Source organism: Coregonus clupeaformis, chromosome 29, assembly GCF_020615455.1.
Source record: "Coregonus clupeaformis isolate EN_2021a chromosome 29, ASM2061545v1, whole genome shotgun sequence".
Lineage (NCBI taxonomy): Eukaryota > Metazoa > Chordata > Actinopteri > Salmoniformes > Salmonidae > Coregonus > Coregonus clupeaformis.
Window position 1 is genome coordinate 57,146,229 of NC_059220.1, and position 21,740 is coordinate 57,167,968.

At 42.1% G+C, this 21,740-nt stretch overlaps 1 protein-coding gene across 1 annotated transcript in view; it reads left to right on the forward strand.

Annotated features, from left to right (window-relative positions):
* kcng4a (potassium voltage-gated channel, subfamily G, member 4a) overlaps positions 1–16,639 on the forward strand; it is a 31,880-nt gene extending 15,241 nt beyond the window's left edge. The window contains exon 3 of the mRNA XM_041890035.1: positions 15,144–16,639. Coding sequence (XP_041745969.1) covers positions 15,144–16,013 — 870 coding nt within the window. The 3' untranslated portion in view covers positions 16,014–16,639. The remainder of the gene's footprint in view (positions 1–15,143) is intronic.
* The last annotated feature ends 5,101 nt before the right edge of the window (positions 16,640–21,740 follow it).

Here is a 21,740-nt window from a genome sequence, read left to right on the forward strand (position 1 = left end):
ACGGAGATGAAGATGTATAGATGGCATTCTTTCATTGATCCCTATTTTCTGAACCCGTTCTCTCAATGTATTTTAGTCTGTCGACAAAATTCTAATTTCAGGTACACCGTATTTAAAGGGATGGCTAAAGATAAATGTATTGAAAACCCTATTGAATGAAAACTCCACGAGAAAATCTGTTGGCCAGCAAGTGTGATTGTTTTCAGAGGTTGAATTACATTTGTTTAGCACGCACAAGGGAACCACGCCTGCAAAGCCCAATACTCGACTGAATAAGGTCAATCTGAATACCAAGTACTGAGAAATGCTTAGGAAAGGCGTGCGTAGGAAAGGTGTAAATTCCTAAGTCGGAATCGGCCCCATAATGCCTTGTTGCAAACAGGATGCATGTTCTGGAATATTCTTATTCTGTACAGGCTTCCTTCTTTTCGCTCTGTCATTTAGGTTAGTATTGTGGAGTAACTACAATGTTGTTGATTCATCCTCAGTTTTCTCATCACACAACCATTAAACTCTGTAACGCTTTCCAAGTCACCATTGGTCTCATGGTGAAATCCCTGATCAGTTTCCTTCATCTCTGGCATCTTTATAGTGACTGGGTGTATTGATACACCACCCAAAATGTAATTAATAACTTCACCATGCTTAAAGGGATATTCAGCATCTGCTTTTACATTTTTTACACATCTACCCATCGGTGCCCTTCTTTGCGAGGCATTGAAGAAAAAAAACTGGTCTTTGTGGTTGAGTCTGTGCTTGAAATTCACTACTCCATTGAGTACCTTGCAGATAATTGTATGTGTGGGACACAGAGATGGGGTAGTCATTCAAAAATCATGGTAACCACTATTATTGAACATGGAATGAACTTATTATGTGACTTTTTAAGCACATGTTTACTCCTGAACTTGTTTAGGCTTGCCATAACAAAGGGGTTTAATACTTATTGACTCAAGACATTTCAGCTTTTAATTTTTTAGATTTTTTTTTACAATTCTACAAACAAAATTGTGTGTAGATCAGTGACATACAATCTCAATTTAATAAATGATTTATTCAGGCTGTAACAAGACAAAATGTGAAAAAAGTAAAGGGGTGTGAATACTTTCTGAAGGCACTGTATATGTACATTAACTATATGTACAGTAACTATATATACAGTAACTATATGTACAGTAACTTTATGTACAGTAACTACATGTGAATTAACTATATGTACATTAACTATATGTACATTAACTATATGTACATTAACTATATGTGCAGTAACTATATGTACATTCACTATATGTACATTAACTATATGTACAGTAACTACCTGTACAGTAACTATATGTACAGTAACTACATGTACAGTAACTACATGTGCAGTAACTACATGTGCAGTAACTATATGTACAGTAACTATATGTACAGTAGCTACCTGTACAGTAACTACATGTGCAGTAACTATATGTGCAGTAACTATATGCACAGTAACTACATGTGCAGTAACTACACTACTGGTCAAAAGTTTTAGAACACTTGCTCATTCAAGGGTTTTTCTTTATTTTTACTATTTTCTACATTGTAGAATAATAATGAAGACATCAAAACTATGAATTAACACATATGGAATCATGTAGTAACCAAAAAAGTGTTAAACAAATCAAAATACATTTTATATTTGAGATTCTTCAAATAGCCAACCTTTGCCTTGATGACATCTTGTACAGTCCTGCATGTACAGTAAATGGTTAGGAGGCATACACTGCAGAAGAGCTTATTGCTGTTAGTAAATCCTTACAGTTTCTCTTAGAGAGTATCTCTACTGTATGTTCCAACATATAATTTCATTTTGCTCTGTCGGTACCTCAGGCAATATAGTAAGACTAAGGAAAAGGCAAGCAATCCCTGATGTAGTTATGAAATGCAAATGCATAGTGTATAAATTCAGCGAGAGTAGAGAGTAAGAGTGTGCCTGTGTAAACCCTGAGCGAGGCCACAGCAGATAAATAAAAAGCTAAACCCCAACAACACCCACAGGGCAAGAATGCTTTACCACGCTCTGACCCCCACAACACAAATGTTGATTCACTCCCACTCTGTCAGATTATGCTGACATTTTTTGAATTAGCATAACAAGCTATTTACATCTTCTTTCCTATGTCAGACAGCTATTGGCCTTTTCTCAAACACGTTGTTTATTCTGTCAGAAGATTGGGTTTTCAGACATTGCAGAGGAAAATATTTACTTTTGCGACACAGCGTGTGTACAGTACAGTATTTCTCTCTGATTCATGTGTTCTAACTGTGCTGCCCTGTGGCGCCAGAAAAGCTTTTCAAATATGCTCCTCTTTTAATTCAGAGACTCAGACTGGGGGAGTAATTGAATGGTGGTTTTATGTTCTTATTAGATTTTTTGCAGTATATTTGAGTGGGATTCTATGTGCTGTTTAATAGCATCCCTCCCAGGGCATTAATCAGAAGAGGCCAGTGTAAACCAGCCCTGCATCTCTCCCTTCCTGCAGAGCTGATGAAATGTTAAAGACTGTCTCTACTCAGAAACAGCCTACTATCACCTGCATTAGATCACTCTCACAGTCACCATCTGATTAAGTTATAGACTTGAGTGTGAGAGACAGGGATGCTGTTATAACCCATTTATTAAGCGATAGGAGCTATTTTCATGATCAGACAGGGTGGTGTTATAACCAATGTATTAAGTGTTAGGAGATATTTTCATGATCAGACAGGGTGGTGTTATAACCAATGTATTAAGTGTTAGGAGATATTTTCATGATCAGACAGGGTGGTGTTATACACCATTTATTAAGTGTTAGGAGCTATTTTCATGATCAGACAGGGTGGTGTTATAACCCATTTATTAAGTGTTAGGAGCTATTTTCATGATCAGGCAGGGATGTGTTATAACCCATTTATTAAGTGTTAGGAGCTATTTTCATGATCAGACAAGGTGGTGTTATAACCCATTTATTAAGCGATAGGAGCTATTTTCATGATCAGACAGGGTGGTGTTATAACCAATGTATTAAGTGTTAGGAGATATTTTCATGATCAGACAGGGTGGTGTTATACACCATTTATTAAGTGTTAGGAGCTATTTTCATGATCAGACAGGGTGGTGTTATAACCCATTTATTAAGTGTTAGGAGCTATTTTCATGATCAGACAGGGTGGTGTTATAACCCATTTATTAAGTGTTAGGAGCTATTTTCATGATCAGACAGGGTGGTGTTAGGGTACTAGCCCAGCAGAGACTGGTTATATAGAAACAGAAGAGTAATACGTAGATGTGGTTTGTGGTCTGGGAAGAGACGTGAGAGAGTGTTCGCCTTAGGTTGAGGCTCTCCTACTCTCACCTGCTCTTTCCTGTTCTCTCCTACTCTCTCATTCCTCCAGTGTTACTACTGTTCATGGTGGATATTCACACTTCCTGAAGAAAATGATAGAAACGTTTTTTCCATCCTCCTCCTCACCATCTTTGCTCTGTCCCAGTGATGGAGCTACAGTAAAGCCTAGCCAATACCAGTTGGCTGGCAGCCACTCACACTTGACCAGTGAAGACTGAGAGAAACCAGAAGGGTCAAGGTTATTTTTAGAGTTGGAGACTGTAGGACTTTCCTAAACTGAGCTCTGTTTCTGTTTTGCTTCAGTCATTTGATTTCTACATATAAAACTCTTCAGCCCCATGCCTTTCTGGTGATTCATCTAAACGTACTCAGGGATCCCATACACATGGCGGGTGATGGACAGGTGATAACAAGCCTTTAAATTACTTTTGTGATTGTGTGTGTGTGCACATGTGTGTCCTACATATTTACTTGAGTTTGCTGTGTGCTTTCAGGACAGTCAGCAAACTTTGAACGCCAGTCCCTATGCATTATTCATGTGTCCGGTTTCGACCAGTGTTTTTGAAGCGCTTATGTTCGTTTCTTTGTCCACATCCCACACTCTCATTTTTCATTCTCAGAACGTAGAGATACTCACTGAAACAAACAGTATCATTAATCAACAGCCTAATTTCACACGTAACAACAGCAGTGAATTAAATATGCATTTTTTATGTTTTCTAAATTTGTATCGCTCTTTGTACTTTCCTCTATATCAAATGGGGTATAAACAAGTCTCCATCTTAACTTTCTGTGCCGGGCTGGGATGTGGGAGTCAAGCAGACTAGACTGGTGGATGGGACTGCTGAGACAGGATAATGTAAACATATCCTGGGCTGACCCAATATACCTCTCCTCTACAGAGGTGTTTATGAGTCTCTCTTATGAGTCACACACGAGGCACTCAGGCCTGCTCAGTGTCTGCATTTCTGGGCTTAAGAGCTGAGATGGAGATGGAACAGGGGATTTGGCCCTCTATAGAGCCGTGAAGAGCCATAGAGGCGTATAGGAATGAGGTGCTGTGGAGAGAGACAGAGCTGAAGTTGTGGGATGACTTATTTCTGTATGGAAGGACTATTATGGATACTACTGCCTATCTGGTCATACATTCAGTGTGTTAATGTGCTGTATGGTTGTCAAGTTGTGTTTAGATAGAGCATAAAAGCACTATGCGTTTAGTTTATTCTGTTAATATACAGCACAGGCACTTTACATATTTCTGCAGACAAGCTGTCATACACAGACGGATACTACAGTACAATTAATAGTTGATGTACTGTGGTTTGAAGGTGACCCTGGTCATGTGGAGGCCCAGGCCCGGCTAAGCCAGGTGTTGTTCCTCTGTGTTCAGTGAGACAGATAGGGGAGACAGTGAGAGAGTTGTTCCCCCTGTGTCTCCATCTCTCCACCGGACCATAGTCAACAGCATTCAGGAAGCCCCCTGCAGTACTGCTGTCCCCAGCTAACCAGAGCAGCACATCAGAATCTCATTCCGAGCTAGACCGCAACCAAGTGCCTCATCTCTCTGCGAGCGGGGCGCCCTAATGCCCCAGTGGTGACGGAGAGTATGTGTGAGCTTGCATAAGTGTGCATGTGTGTCTGTGTGCGTGTGTATGAGTGTTTGTTTTTTGTCTTAAAATACATAACTCCCTTCTAGAAGTGTGTTTCTATTTAAGCTACATAAAAAAAGAGAACAGATGGTTCAGTCAGATAAGGTTCCTACTACTGCTGTTGCTACTGCTGCGTGACTGGGTGTCATGGCAGAAATAGAGAGTTATGATGTGTGACGGGACCACATGCTTTCCATGTCACCTCATCTTTATCCATCCACTCATCCCACTTCTCACCCTGAGCATACCATTGTTCTCCTCCATTAAGACACAAAGGACTGTTGTTAGGGGGAAAGCTGTTCTCTCCTGTGGGAGCCAGCCTGCCCAACCAGGGAGATTGAGATAAATGCCTGTGAGGCTGGGTTACTATAAGCTCCGCTCCAGGTTAACACCACCCATATGGAGCTGGCGGCACAAAGTCTACACTACAGTGTCAGGAAAGTAGAGGCATTAGTGTGTTTGTCTGCCTCATCTAGTGTACCCTGCGTCAAGACAGGATTATAAAGATTAAAGATTTGGGGCTGGGACTGTGTGTGTGTGTGTGTGTGCCTATCTCTCAGTGTGTGAGTTATGTTTGACTCTGAATCTAAGCACAAGTGAGTTAGTGGTCATGTAACAGTTTGGCATCTGGCTGTAGTTTTCCCTGTGTGTGATGCTACCCCAGGAAGTGAACAGACGAGCGGGGACATGATGAGACATTAGGGCACACAAACCCCCTCTCCCCTTTGTGCTGCAGAGCTTGAAAAGAGAGCACAAGGTCACAGTGAAATATGTGTCCATTGGTGCACAGTATGGGGAAGATCCTGTTGAAGGTAAACATGATGAATGAACTGAATATAGTTCTCCCATTCCTCTCAAAAATTAGGCCCAGGTGCAGCTGGAGAGTGGGGTAGTTATAGAGATGATCCAGCATGATGATGAGCCTGGCAGACTGGCAGCTCACTGCTGATATGAGAAGGAATGTAAAGAGAGACAGGGAGAAAGAATGAGAGAGAGATAGAGTTAGGCAGGAAAGGAAGATGTAAAGTGGCAGAGACAGGAAGATGGAGGCTAGTGGCAGACAGTAGAGGCAAAAGCCAGAGTATAGACCTTCTTCTAAGACCTTCTAAGACAGAGCAGCAGCCCCTGGTTTGTGATCTATCATCTGTGCTGCCAGCCCTTTCTACTGACTTCACTTATTTATATTGCAGTCTAACTTCAATAAGAGGAGCTTCCTCTTGTTCCTCAGTGTCTTTCTGCACAGAAACACACACAGAAATGCACACAGAAATGCATGCACAAACGCACCCGCACACACGCGCGCACACACACACACACACAGCTCTTTGACAATCTCTCGACATAATGTACTCGCATTCACATACAGTATGTACACAGCCATAGACACAGACAGTTATAATAGCAGACAAAATAACATTTTACTCCACATGATGGTAACAGAGTTCATCCGGATCCATTTCCTTGTTAGAGCTGCAGCACGTCTGAAGTACCTGATGACAAATGACAGAGAGAGAGAGAAGGACAAAATCATACAGTAAATCTACATGAGCAATCACAAAATCAATGCCACAAAATGAGTTTTTTCTCTTACAGTACTTAAGCATCTATTTCCCAGGGTAATGAGTCTGTGGGAGTCTTGACTGTCAAAAGGACACTTGACTGTTTTAGAGGTGTATTGTTATTGCCTCTTGTGTGAAGAGTTGGTCCTTCACAGAGAAATGCGCCTAGTTTCACACAATGCTATGGACACTAATCTCAGCACCTAGAACTGAATCCGCTAAGGCACGTACAAGAGACTATAAACACTAGGGGATCTATTCAATCTGAACTTCAGCGATACAGATTGAATAGAACCCTAAAGCAGTGCCTTCAGAAAGGATTCACACCCCTTGACTTCTTCCACATTTTGTTGTGTTACAAAGTGAATTAAAATTGATTTAATTGTAATTTTTTGTCAAAGATCTACACAAAATACTCTGTAATGTCAAAGTGGAAGATACATTCTAACAAATGTTTTTAAACTAATGGAAAATAAAGCACTAAAATATCTTGATTAGATAAGTATTCAACCCCCTGAGTCAATACTGTACATGTTAGAATCACCTTTGGCAGTGATTACAGCTGTGAGTCTTTCTGGGTAAGTCTCTAAAAGCTTTGCACACCTGGATTGAACAATATTTGCCCATTATTCTTAAAAAAATGATTCAATCTCTGTCAAGTTGGTTGTTGATCATTGGGACTAAACACTTCCCTCACATATAAATGTTGCTAGACAACCATTTTCAAGTCTTGCCATAGATTTTCAAGTCGATTTAAATCAGAACTGTAACTAGGCCATTCAGGAACATTCAATGTCGTCTTGGTATGCAACTCCAGTGTATATTTGGCCTTGTGTTTTAGGTTATTGTACTGCTGAAAGGTGAATTTGTCTCCCAGTGTCTGTTGGACAGCAGACTGAACCAGGTTTTCCTCTAGGATTTTGCCTATGCTTAGCTCTATTCCATTAATTTTTATCCTGACTAGGGCAAGGACCATGCTTGAAAATATGTGGTACTCAGTGATGTGTACTCAGTGATGCCCCAAACATAACGCTTTGTATTCAGGACAAAAAGTTCATTTTTTTGCCACGTTTTGCAGTATTACTTTAGTGCCTTATTGCAAACAGGATGCATGTTTTTGAATATTTTATTAGTATTGTGGAGTAACTACAATGTTGTTGATCCATCCTCAGTTATCTCCTATCACGGACATTAAACTCTGTAACTGTTTTAAAATCACCATTGGCCTCGTGGTGAAATCCCTGAGCGGTTTCCTTCCTCTCTGGCAACTGAGTTAGAAAGGGTGCCTGTATCTTTGTAGTGACTGGGTGTATTGATACATGATCCAAAGCGTAGTTAATAACACTAATAACTGCAACATGCTCAAATATATATTCAATGTCTGCTTTTGCGAACCATTTGCCTTCTTTTCAAACCATTGGAAAACCTCCATTGTCTTTGTTGTGGTTGAATCTGTGCTTGAAATTCACTGCCTGCGTGACATTACAGATAATTGTTTGTGTGGGGTACAGAGATGAGGTAGTCATTTAAAAATCATGTTAAACACTATTATTGCACACAGTCCATGCAACTTATTTTGTGACTTGTTAAGCACATTTTTACTCCTGAACTTATTTAGGCTTGCCATAACAAAGGGGTTGAATACTTATTGACCCAAGACATTTCATCTTTTCATTTTTTATGAATTTGTAAACATTTCTAAAAACATAATTCCATTTTGACATTATGGGATATTGTGTGTAGAACAGTGACACAATCTAAATTTAATCCAATTTAAATAAATTCTGTAACACAACAAAATGTGGGAAAAGTCAAGGTGTGTGAATACTTTCTGAAGGCACTGTAGATATAACCAGTGAAGGCATGATAGGAGAGGTGGTGTCTGAGCAGAACAGTGCCTGTATATGCTTAGGCTACATGCTATGTTTAAGGAAGAGTCCACCAAGCAGAGGAGAGAACATCTCAGTGGATTATCCTATTTTATTCTCCTCATTCTATAGAATAGACTCTATAGCCATGTAAACAAAGGATGTAATTAATCATCTGTCTTTTGCTTAAAGGGATACTTCAGGATTTTGGCAATGAAGACCTTTATCTACTTCCCCAGAATGAACTCGTGGATACCATTTTATGTCTCTGTGTGCAGTTTGAAGGACGTTGCTAACTAACTTTAACGCAATTGCTAGCTAGCTTTAGCACAATGACTGGAAGTCTATGGTAACTGCTAGCATGCTAGTTCATTCCATAGACTTCCAGTTATTGTGCTAACGCAATGTATCATTGGCTCGCAAAACGACTTCTAACTTCCTTCATACTGGATGCAGAGACATAACATTTTTATCCATGAGTTCATCTGACTTAGGGGAAGTAGATGAAGGGCTTCATTACCAATATCCCGAAGTATCCCTTCATTAATGGCTTAAAAATATGCATTGAACATGATCAGAATTCTCTCCCCGTCTCTTACCGTCAGATGTTTAAAAAGTGTTTTTCCTGAATGGCAGCTCATCTTGAATTATTCAGTGTGGTGCTGAATTTAAAGTATCATTTCTTTAGGTTTTGAACCAAAGCCTTGCAAATTAGTAGACAAATTTCACTCTAGTAATTGCGGTGCCATTGAGTGATAACTCCACTGCTATTCTGTTAGAAGCATCTCTGAGAATGTTGCTAACCCTTTCTGAGGGTAGGTAAGTAAGCTGTCATACATGTCAGGCGATATTATTCAGTTGCAGCTGTTGGTTGTACAGTATGTTACTCTCATTTACTCTTTTCAATTCCGTCACATTCCGACTTCGGAATTTTTCAATACTGATCATTATGATGTGTTTTCCAGTCAGAGGCACATTGGCAGCAGCCGCATTGAATTGACTGCTGCTGTTTAAATGAGACGTCATTGACATTTGTTCCAGAACAAGTCAGTAAGATAAGGTCAGAGGGAGTGCATTACCTGTGAGAAATGAACCATCATGCAGAGGAGTGGGAGTGTGTCACTCTGCCTTAATGTGCTCAATGTCCCAGAGTGCAAGACAGATTTACATCTCAGCCCAGGTCAGCTCTCTAGATGGATAGAGGTAGAGGTCATCAGATCCTCAAAAAGTTCTACAGCTGCACCATTGAGAGCATCTTGACTGGCTGCATCGCTGCTTGGTATGGCAACTGCTTGGCATCCAATCGCAAGGTGCTACAGAGGGTAGTGCATACGGCCTGGTACATCACTGGGGCCGAGCTCCCTGCCATCCAGGACCACTATACCAGGCAGTGTCAGAGGAAGGCCCTAGAAATTGTCAAAGACTCCAGCCACCCAGGTCATGGACTGTTCTCTTTTCTACTGCATGGCAATTGGTACCGATGCACCAAGTCTGGAACCAAAAGGACCCCCCAAGCCATAAGACTGCTAAATAGTTAACCAAATTGCTACCCAGACTATCTGCATTGACCCCCCCTTTGCACTAACTCTTTTGACTCATCACATACACTGTTGCTACTGCTTATTATCTATCCTGTTGCTTTATCACTTTACCCCTACCTATCTGTACATATATACCTCAATTACCTCGTACCCCTGCAAATCGACTCGGTACTGGTACCCCGTGTATAAAGCCAAGTTATCATTACTCATTGTGTATTTATTCCTTGTGTTATTATCATTCTATTATTTTTCATTTTTTCTCTCTGCATAGTTGGGAAGAGCCTGTAATTTCACTGTTAGTCTTCACATGTTGTTTGTGAAGCATGTGAAGCATGTGACAAATAACATTTGATTTGATTTGACATAAGGTAGAGAAGTCCCAGAGGGTTAAGAAATGGGCAAGAGATGGACTGAGTAAGAGAAAGGAGGAGTAAAGATTAAAGATCCATTAGTGAAGAAAGATTCCCAGATCCCTGTAGTGTAGGAAATATTCCCAGATCCCTGTACTGGAGGAAATATTCCCAGATCCCTGTAGTGTAGGAAATATTCCCAGATCCCTGTACTGGAGGAAAGATTCCCAGATCCCTGTTGTGTAGGAAATATTCCTAGATCCCTGTAGTGTAGGAAATATTTCCAGATCCCTGTAGTGTAGGAAATATTCCCAGATCCCTGTAGTGTAGGAAATATTCCTAGAGCCCTGTAGTGTAGGAAATATTCCCAGATCCCTTAAGTGTAGGAAATATTCATAGAGCCCTGTAGTGTAGGAAATATTCCTAGATCCCTGTAGTGTAGGAAATATTTCCAGATCCCTGTAGTGTAGGAAATATTCCCAGATCCCTGTAGTGTAGGAAATATTCCTAGAGTCCTGTAGTGTAGGAAATATTCCCAGATCCCTGTAGTGTAGGAAATATTCCCAGATCCCTGTAGTGTAGGAAATATTCCCAGATCCCTGTACTGGAGGAAAGATTCCCAGATCCCTGAAGTGTAGGAAATATTCCCAGATCCCTGTAGTGTAGGAAAGATTCCCAGATCCCTGTAGTGGAGGAAAGATTTCCAGATCCCTGTAGTGTAGGAAATATTCCCAGATCCCTGTACTGGAGGAAAGATTCCCAGATCCCTGTACTGGAGGAAAGATTCCCAGATCCCTGTAGTGTAGGAAAGATTCCCAGATCCCTGTAGTGTAGGAAATATTCTCAGATCCCTGTAGTGTAGGAAATATTCTCAGATCCCTGTAGTGTAGGAAATATTCCCAGATTCCTGTAGTGTAGGAAATATTCCCAGATCCCTGTAGTGGAGGAAATATTCCCAGATACCTGTAGTGGAGGAAATATTCCCAGATCCCTGTAGTGGAGGAAAGATTCCCAGATGCCTCTAGTGGAGGAAAGATTCCCAGATCCTTGTAGTGTAGGAAAGATTCCCAGATCCCTGTAGTGTAGGAAAGGTAAAGTCCTACAGATAGGACAAATCTCCCCTCCAGTGGCCAGATGCATGATAGCCTGTGAGAGCTGGAGGGACAGTGAATAACCTCTCTACACTGAGGCCAATAACCCTACAGCAGGCCGTGGGTTAGAGCAGCCCTGACTCTACCACCACTGCCCTGACTAAAGAAGGCAGGATACCACTGGAAGATAACACTGACTTTACACCTGACTTTACACCATTCCAGTCACTCCCAGTAGGCCTTGGAGCATGTATGACTTTTAATTGTATTCTCCATTGGCCTGTAGAGGGGGTACACACACTTGACAGGGGATTACAGTTTTTTTCAATTGTTTAAGCACAATTTTGAAAACAGGGCCCGGTTTGTCAAAACACTACACACAATTAACACAACCCTACACCAAAGTAGCACAACACTTCAGATCATTTGCAAAATGGAACACTTTTGTCAAAACTATACACGACTTCATAAAAACAATATTTTGTTACCATACGAAACACACACATTTCATATGACTTCAATCTTTTTGAACCAGTTACACACTGCTGTTGCTAACCGAAAACACTTTTAGCAAGTCTAATTTTCAGTGATTAGAGTACTGTAAATGAAGTACACAGAGAAAGTGCAACTATACAAACACTACACAAGACCAATGCAGCAGACTGAGGAAAATATCATTTATTTCTCTCCATATACCCAAATCAGTCAACATGTCAACATGGAGAATCACAACAAAACATGTCCCAGTTTTCATGCTACTACAGTAGTGTGCATAACACTGTTAGCTCAGCAAACAACAGACAAACGTAAAATACTGTATCCAGTACAGGTTACAATTACAGTAAATAACAACAACAACAAACATAAAAATAATCTGAAAAAAACGGACAATATTGTACAGAAAATACTACAGTAAACATACTATACATTATCTCTTCGCCTAGCTGGATCTGGCCAGAGAATTTCATCAACATCACAAGCAATATCCTCATTAGCAAGACAACGTGGGAAGAACCGTCTTGAATGTCGAATCCATCCTTGCACAGCTGCGGCGTCGACTTGGTCACAGGGCGTCCTCCATGGCCTGAATGAGGGGGTACCTGAGCCTGGGGCTGGAGATCGTAAACCTTCCACCGCCATGCAGAGAAAAACTATTCGATAGGGTTTAGAAACAGAGAGTATGGTGGAAGGTATAGTACTGTCAACTGTGGATGGTGTTGAAACCAGTTCTGGACCAAAGCAGAGCGGTGGAATGACACATTGTCCCAGATGACAGTGTATTGCATCTGGTGCATTTCATTACCTGCTGTGACGATGTGGTGCAATCGGTCCAAAAATGCGAGAATGTGAGGTGTGTTGTAATGGCCCATTTTGGCATGACGGAGGAGAACCCCATGCTGTGAAATGGCAGCGCAAAGGGTGATGTTACCCCCACGTTGCCCTGGGACATTGATTATAGCCCTGTTGCCAATGATATTTCTGCCTCTCCTTCTTGCTTTTGTGAGGTTAAACCCTGCCTCATCAATATATATGAATTCATGCAGGATTTCCTCAGCATCCATCTGCAAAACTCTCTGAAATACAGTGAAAGACAAGATTGTGTAGTTCAGGATAGGTCTAGTATACAGTCAATGTAAAAAAGTAATGTGTGCAGTATACAACATCACAGTGCTAAAGTGAACAATACGAACCTCCACATACTCATGCCGCAGCCGTTTGACCCTCTCTGAATTCCGCTCAAAAGGCACTCGATAAAGTTGTTTCATTTGAACCTGATGTCTTTTCAGGATGCGTGCCAGTGTTGACTGAGAGACCTGATGGACATTATTGAAAATGGCATGGTCACCGATAATGTTGGCTTGTAGTTCTTTGAGCCTGATAGCATTATTGGCCCAAACCATGTTTATTATCTCTCTCTCTTGTTCTTGCGTGAATATGGGCCCCCTTCCTCCTTGTCGTTCCCAACCCTCAATCCTATGTAGAGAATAATACATGTAACTTACTGTACAATGTCACAGGAAGGGGTATCACAAGTGCTGATATGGTGCATACAATAAGCGGCTGATTACTGTAACTGTAGACAGATCTTCTTTTACCTGTTTTCCTGTCGAAAAGTCCTTATGACAGATGCCACTGTATATCTGCTAAGATTTGGCTGAACTCTCAGTCCAGCCTCCCTCAGCGTCAATCCGTGGTTCACAACATGGTCCACTAGTGTTGCACGAATGTCATTTGATAAGTTTGGTCCTCTTCTTCTTTGTGCACGTTCTCCTCCTGCTTCAGGTCTTCCTCGACCTCTGGCTCGGCCTCTGCCTCTTCCTCTACCTCCTTCTCCTCCTCTGTGTACTCCTCCTCTCACTCTTCTTCTGACTCCTTCCATTTTGGTTGAAGGCAGGTGAACCTACCTGCTGCATTTTTATAGTGCTTAAACCTGATTGGTGTGTCTACAATTTAGCAATCATGTGTTTGTGCACCTGATGGCTGTGTTTAACAGATTAGCTCATAGATGTGGTAATTTGATAGTCAGTGCTTTGGAATTACAATGAAGTGACATCATGATATACTTCTGTGTCTGATGTATACAAGTGTGTTTAGTGTTTTGCAAATCACTTTGTGTAATGTTTTGCAAATAGTGTGAAGCTGACAATGTGCTTACAGTTGTGCAAATCTAGCCTTGTGTTTTGCTCCTTGAGTGTAAGATTTTGCTAATTGTGTGAAAAGTTTAATTTTAGTGTGTAAGCAATCGTAAAAAACTGTAATGGAAAACACACATACAACAAAAATGCATCATGAATTGGAAACATGAAAATATACAATATGAACTATTTGGCTCCTACAGGCTCTATTCAATTTGTATCACAGCGTGATTGAAATTTAAAGGCAATGTGTGGAGACTGCATTTACGGCAAACGCTGCATATGTCAGCTCACTCGAAAATTACCTTTAAAATTATATCGCACAATCTGTAACGCTTCAGTGATACAGATTGAATAGAGCCCCTAGACCCCCGCTCTGAGAGAGAGAGAGAGAGAGAGAGAGAGAGAGAGAGAGAGAGAGAGAGAGAGAGAGAGAGAGAGAGAGAGAGAGAGAGAGAGAGAGAGAGAGAGAGAGAGAGAGAGAGAGAGAGAGAGAGAGAGAGAGAGAGAGAGAGAGAGAGAGAGGCGTGAGAAGGAGAGAAAGTGGGGGAGGTAGGTGATGAATGAGGGAGAGAGGGTGTTTGTGTGAGGGATGAGACAGGGAAAGTGTGTGTATGAGGGATGGTGGGAGAGAGAGGAGTAGGGAGAGAGGAAGAGGAGAGTGAGGATTGAGTGTGTGTGTGTGTGTGTGTGCGTGTGTGTGTGTGTGTGATCTGCGAGAGATCCGTGTAGCTGGCTGGGGACAGTATTTTTCCAGGCCTATGAGTGTTTAATTACCTGCCCCTCTCAAGGCAGTTAAAGGGAATTCTGGCCTGTTTGTCTTTTGTGGTCGTGTTCAGAGTGTGTCAAATTAATCTTTGATCCTGCGTAATGAATTTATTGCGTCCCACTTATCTATCAGTGTAGCATGCAGAGTAGGTGTAATAATTACTAGATGGTTATCTAACCCACTGATATCTGTCCCTCCCATTGTGTGTCCTTCTCTCTCTCTTCCTCTTGACCACTCTCTACCTACTCCTCTCTGCTTGTCCAATTATCCCTCCCCCTCTCCTCTCTCTCTCCCCCCTCTCTTTCTCTCTCTCTTTCTGTGTCACAGGGTGAGTGTTCTCAGAAATGTCGCAATATGTTCATCGTGGAGACGGTGTGCGTAGCCTGGTTCTCCCTGGAGTGGATCCTGCGCTTCATCCAGGCTCGCAGCAAGCTGGAATTCATCCGTGGGCCCCTCAACGTCATTGACGCCATGGCCATCTTGCCCTACTACGTGTCCCTTGTGGTGGATGAGGATGACCCGGGCCTGGACCATGAGAAGGCTGGGGGGACCAGCTACCTGGACAAGCTGGGCCTGGTGCTGCGGATTCTGAGGGCCCTAAGGATCCTGTATGTGATGAGGTTGGCCCGTCACTCTCTGGGCCTGCAGACCCTGGGCCTAACGGTGAGGAGGAGCACCAGAGAGTTTGGTCTGCTGCTGCTCTTCCTGTGTGTGGCCGTCACCCTCTTCTCCCCGCTGGTCCACCTGGCTGAGAGTGAGCTGACCGGAGTCGAGGACTTCAGCAGTATCCCTGCCTCCTATTGGTGGGCCATCATCTCCATGACGACGGTGGGCTACGGAGACATGGTGCCACGTAGCATTCCGGGCCAGGTGGTGGCGCTGAGCAGCATTCTGAGTGGCATCCTCATCATGGCCTTCCCTGCCACCTCCATCTTCCACATGTTCTCTAAAAGCTACCAAGATCTCAAGCGGGAGCATGACCGCCTATTCAAGGAGGAGTGTGCAGCGGCAGCGGCCCTAGCGGCAGCCAGTGGGGCAGGCCAGGAGGGGAGCGAGGACTTCCCGCCCCCAGGGCTGCGCCACATGTGCCCAGACACGGAGAGCACTTGCTCTCTGGAGTCCCTGTCCTTGCTGGACGACGGTTGTGAGGTTAACCAGCATAGCCACAGCCCCAGCCTGCCAGCAGGAGCCTTTTAGACAGTCAGACAGGCCTCACCTGTCCCGGCCCACACACCTCACAGCACACTGGGGACAGGGAGGTCTCAGCAGGCTCACTCATCATAGACTTAATAGAAGATGCTGTAAAACATCCAATCCAAAGTGATTTTTTTCTCTCCATGGCTCTTTCTCTATTTGAAAATATTGCGTAGTTCACTCACCACATACTTGTTTTCATTTTAGTTTCAATCTCTGTCTGAGATCAGAAGGTCCAGAAGGACAAATGGAAGCTGTAGCCACCTGTTTACCCTAGACATCTGTACTGAGCTCAACTGATTTTATTTTTGAGAGGCTTTAAAAGCTGTACTTAAAAGACCTCAGATAGCATACTGGATGGTTCTGACTCTCCCGTGCTGAATAAACCCTCTCTCTCTAGCTGCAACAAATGCAAAGACACACACAGACTACCCTGGATTTGGCTGCTTGAGTGTTTGGAGTCACGGAAATTGAGTTATTTGCCACTGCACGCTTCGTCCCAACCGGCAGGAAGAGGATATTGTAGAAGCAGTGATCATAGAGCTTTTATAATCTGCTTGAGACAAAGAGCCATGTGTGTAGAACGGACTTTGTAAGGCTCTAAATAAAAACACAAGTGATCTCAACTACGCAGTTGTCGTTGTTTTTTGTCTTTCTGGGAAGATATATGGGTGATTCTACAGAAGTGGTGCAAATTGCAGTCCCACCCCCAAAAAACTATTTTCAAAAAACAATTTAGTATCCAAACATACAACATTTATTTACATCATGATATGTTCTAATTAAATCCAAGGCAATAACAAACATATTGTTAAATTGTACACCTATTTATATTGAGAGGTGGCTGTCCCAAACCCTGACTCCTAAACTTCATGTTTGAAAATAAAGCAATTAATGATTTTGAATTGGCTCCTACAGGCTGAATTGTGATTGTTTTATCCCTATTATTTAAATAGAACATCATCAGTTGTTATATTCTTACATTGAAAGATACTTATCTAATTCCTCATTTTGTTTATTTTTAATATCTATCTCCAAAACATGCTGTCCCAGCTTTTGATGTCACTACCGAAACACACACATTAAAATAATGAATGTGCCCTAAGCCACACCCCTACAAATATCACCAGGTGATGGGATTGCACCCCTCTCCAACATGTTTGTCTGCAAACATTTTGGAGAAAATTAGTGAGCAAGTTGGTAAATCTTCATGTAATTTTAAGAAGTGTCACTACCAAGGTTATGCCAAGGTTATTATAGTTGGGTGTTTTATATTCGTTTTTATTTCTATTCGTTATAAGATTTCTATTTGAAATTCAGTTTAGTCATTAGTTTTCAGATCTGATTTACTCTAATAAATAAACTATTTAGTTTATTTTCTAAAAACATTTCTATTTCATTTTTATATTATTTAGTTTCAGTTTTAGTGTATGCGTGGGAGGCTAGGAGCCATTTATGTGTTGTATAGTTTTGGTGATGTCACTTCTTGCCACTGTGGGGCAGTAATGCATAAGGTGAGGGGTCAGGTTATAGGTTAGGTTTAAATGTAGACTCATTGAGATGACGTAGATGCACCAAGTAAACAGTAGTAGTGGGTCAATTTCCTCAACAACCAGGAGCTTTGAAGCGCAAGGCTAAACCTCTCCGCTGTTTTGGTCCCGTAGCTACCACATTGTAGCAGCGTGAAGCTCCCCCCCTGCAGAAGCGCAGATACTCTGTGTGACTGTGTGAGAGCAAAGTCTTACATCGCACTCATCTCAATGGGCGCGTTCCTCTGCGCAGACATTGCTGACACCTGCCAGTTCTTACAACACCTGGATAGGTATTTTACGTATCAGCTAACCCCATTATGGTCGCGATCCCCTGCTCAGACGTTCTATGCATTAACCAATGGTTGTGTGCCACGTCATTGACTGTGTAGTCGGGCACCAGACTGCTATGCCATATGATGTGGCTAGCTGATACAAATAATTGTAAGATCTGCCATGCGTCAGCAACGTCTGAGCAGAGGAACACGACCGACATGTTATAGCAGTCTAGTGCCCGACTGCACAGTTGATGACGTGGCACACAACCATTGGTTGAAGCCTGCAATGTCTGAGCAGGGGAACGTGGTCGTGTTCCGCTGCTTAGACGTTGCATGCATCAACCAATGGTTGTGTGCCACGTCATCGACTGTGTCATCGACTGACAGATTCAGTCGATGACACAGTCGATGATGTGGTTAGCTGATAGGTAAAATACCTATCCAGGCGTTGTAAGATCTGGCAACGTCTAAGCAGTGGAACGTGACCAATATCTGTTGTGCTGCTCGTGGCAACGTCATCTCACTGAGTCTACCTTTAAATTAAAGTCAATCTCAATGTGACCCGCCAGATTCAGAAGCTTGAAAACCCCATTAGAAAAAAAAATCACCCTCTAATATTGCTTTGAATTTGCTTTATGATCCAATCCTCTCCAATCACATGGGACTCTTGTAATCATATAATTAATTGCATATGGCCAGCCTATTATTTAGAATGATGTAAGAAGTTATATAATGTAACATACTTGCACAGTTGGCATATTACCCTTACACTGTGAATCCATCTGTATAGCTGGGCATTGAGATTGTAATTTGAGTAGTGTGTTACTGTAATCATAATGGTTCACTTGGACTTATTAGCTGTTTAATGTTTAGTCATTTTTACCCCCTTTTTCTCCTCAATTTCGTGATTATGATCTTGTCTCATCGCTGCAACTCCACAACAGGCTCGGGATAGGCGAAGGTCGAGTCATGCATCCCCCGAAACATGACCAACTAGAAGCCAGCTGCACCAATGTCTCGGAGGAAACACCGTTCAACTGACAACCGAAGTCAGCCTGCAGGCATCCGACCCGCCACAAGGAGTCACTAGAGCGCGATGAGCCAAGTAAAGCCCCCCCGGCCAAACCATCCCCTAACCCGGACGACGCTGGGCCAATTGTGCGCCGCCCTATGGGACTCCCGGTCACTGCCGGTTGTGACACAGCCTGGGTTCGATCCCAGGCTGTAGTGACGCCGCAACACTGCAATGCAGTGCCTTAGACCGCTGCGCCACTCGGGGGGCATTAGCTGTGTCTTTTAACTGCACTAGCTGTAAAGATGCTTTTAGCAGTACTGCTCATTAAGTATTGCTCTATAAGGCTATTGACGTATCACTTCTTCAGATGAATTGGTCTATCAAAAGCCATCATTCACGTCCAAAGCCCAAGTCATTGATAATATTGTCCCTCTCTCTCCAGACTCTTGGAACAATTTGGGTATGTCAGCAGCCATTCAACCAGATCTATTGGAAGGTTATTTTAATTGATCACTTCTAATCATTTTATTTTGATGTATTTCATTCATGCTTGCAGTCAACGAGACTGAATTATGCAGAATGCAGTTACATTTAGATAAATGCTTAAAAAACACAGGATTGGTTATTAAAAAGTCTGATGGCAGTGGCTATGGTCGAATTTTTCAGTCTATTAAGTTCTTGAATTGATGCTGGACAGTTGACTCTGGTTGCGGAGGACTCTGCCAGTGCTGTCCCCTTCTCTGTGGTAGGATCATGTAGAGGGTGGTCAGGTTGGTGCATGTCAGTGACAAATCTTTAATTGGACTCGTTGTATAAAGACCAATTTAAAAGTTGGAAAGTACTTCTATAGCAACTTAAAGTTCTGTGGGGGGAGAACCCACTAATAGAAATATGATGTTGGATTGTAAATGCAACAAAATCTCATAGTTTGACCAATTTGACTTTAGATTCCGATGTTTGTCCAAGTTTCTCCAAATGTAAGATGTCAAGGTGTTGCTCCTCCTGCTGCAGCTGCACCCCGGGTTACACCGCTGCTGTCGCTGATGCCTCGCGGCTGGTGAAGTTTAGGCATTCATTCCGAATGGTTAAGTTAAGGGTTAAGGTTTGGGATAGGGTAAAAAAGTAAATGAGTGCCTATCACACGACCCAGGAATCCGGAGTTTGCGGCTTACACCCATCGCCATCCCTGTCTACAACGCCCTAGCAAAACCCAAGCCTACTTAATGGTAATAGCGCTCACTGTTGCCCCTAGTGACCAGTTTGGAAAGCATCTCCCGATGTCCTGGGTACCTGGACAGACGTCCGATTTCAAAGTGGATCTTGAGTGACCTGGCTGGGTAAATGTAAAGTGAAAAGTCAAGCTACTTGGGGATTAATCGATGCAGGGAGTTCTGTTTATTTTAATGACTGCATTAACTGTCGAGTTGTGCCGTCTCATTTGGTGGCTGCATCCAAACCATAAAGTATATAACACCAGACTTATATGAAAAAATCTGACTTTTTTTCTCACCCATGTACACACAATACTCCATAATGACAAAGGAAAAACATGTTTTTAGACATTTTTGCACATTTATTTCAAATTAAATACAGAAATATCTCATCTACGTAAGTATTCACACCCCTGAGTCAGTACATGTTAGAATCACCTTTTTGCAGCAATTACAACTGTGTGTCTTTCTGGGTAAGTCTCTAACAGCTTTGCACACCTGGACTGTACAATATTTGTACATTATTCTTTAAACAATTCTTAAAGCTCTGTCAAGTTGGTTGTTGATCATTGCTAGACAGCCATTTTCAAGTCCTGCCATAGATTTTCAAGCCGATTTAAGTCAAAACTGTAACTAGGCCACTCAGAAACATTCAATGTCGTCTTGGTAAGCAACTCTAGCGTATATTTGGCATTGTGTTTCAGGTTATTGTAATGCTGAAAGGTGAATTGGAAAGAAGAGTGACCCAGTTTTTCCTCTAGGATTTTGCCTGTGCTTAGCTCTATTCCGTTTATTTTTATCCAAAAAAAACCTCCCTAGTCCTTGCCAATGAAAAGCATACCCATAACATGATGCAGCCACCACCGTGCTTGAAAATATGAAGAGTGGTACTCAGTAATGTGTTGTGTTGGATTTGCCCCAAATATAATGTTTTTTATTCAGGACATAAAGTTCATTTCTTTGCAGTTTTACTTTAGTGCCTTTTTGCAAACAGGATGCATGTTTTGGAATATTTTTATTATGTACAGGTTTCCTTATTTCCACTCTATCATTTAGGTTAGTATTATGAAATAACTACAATGTTGTTGATCCATCCTCAGTTTTCTCTTATCACAGCCATTAAACTCTAACTGTTTTAAAGTCACCATTGGCCTCATGGTGAAATCCCTGAGCGGTTTCCTTCCTCTCCGGCAACTGAGTTAGGAAGGATGCCTGTATCTTTGTAGTGACTGAGTGTTTTGATAAACCATCCAAAGTGTAATTAAGAACTTCACCATGCTCAAAGGGATATTCAATGTCTGCTTTCTTATTTTTTACCCATCCTACCAATTGGTACCCGTTGTTGCAAGGCATTGGAAAACCTCCCTGGTCTTTGTGGTTAAATCTGTGTTTGAAATTCACTGCTCGACTGAGGGACCTTACAGATAATTGTATATGTGGGGTACAGAGATGAGGTAGTCATTCAAAAATCATGTTAAACACTATGATTGCACTAATCTTATCCAGAGCGACTTACTGTCACGCCCTGGCTCCGGGGACTCTAGTATGTTGAGCCAGGGTGTGAGTTTTCATTTGTTTATGTTCTAGTTGTTGTATATCTATGTTGGCCAGGGTGGCTCCCAATCAGAGATGGCTGTAGCGCGTTGTCTCTGATTGGGAGTCATACTTAGGTAGCCGTTAGGCATTCATTATTTGTG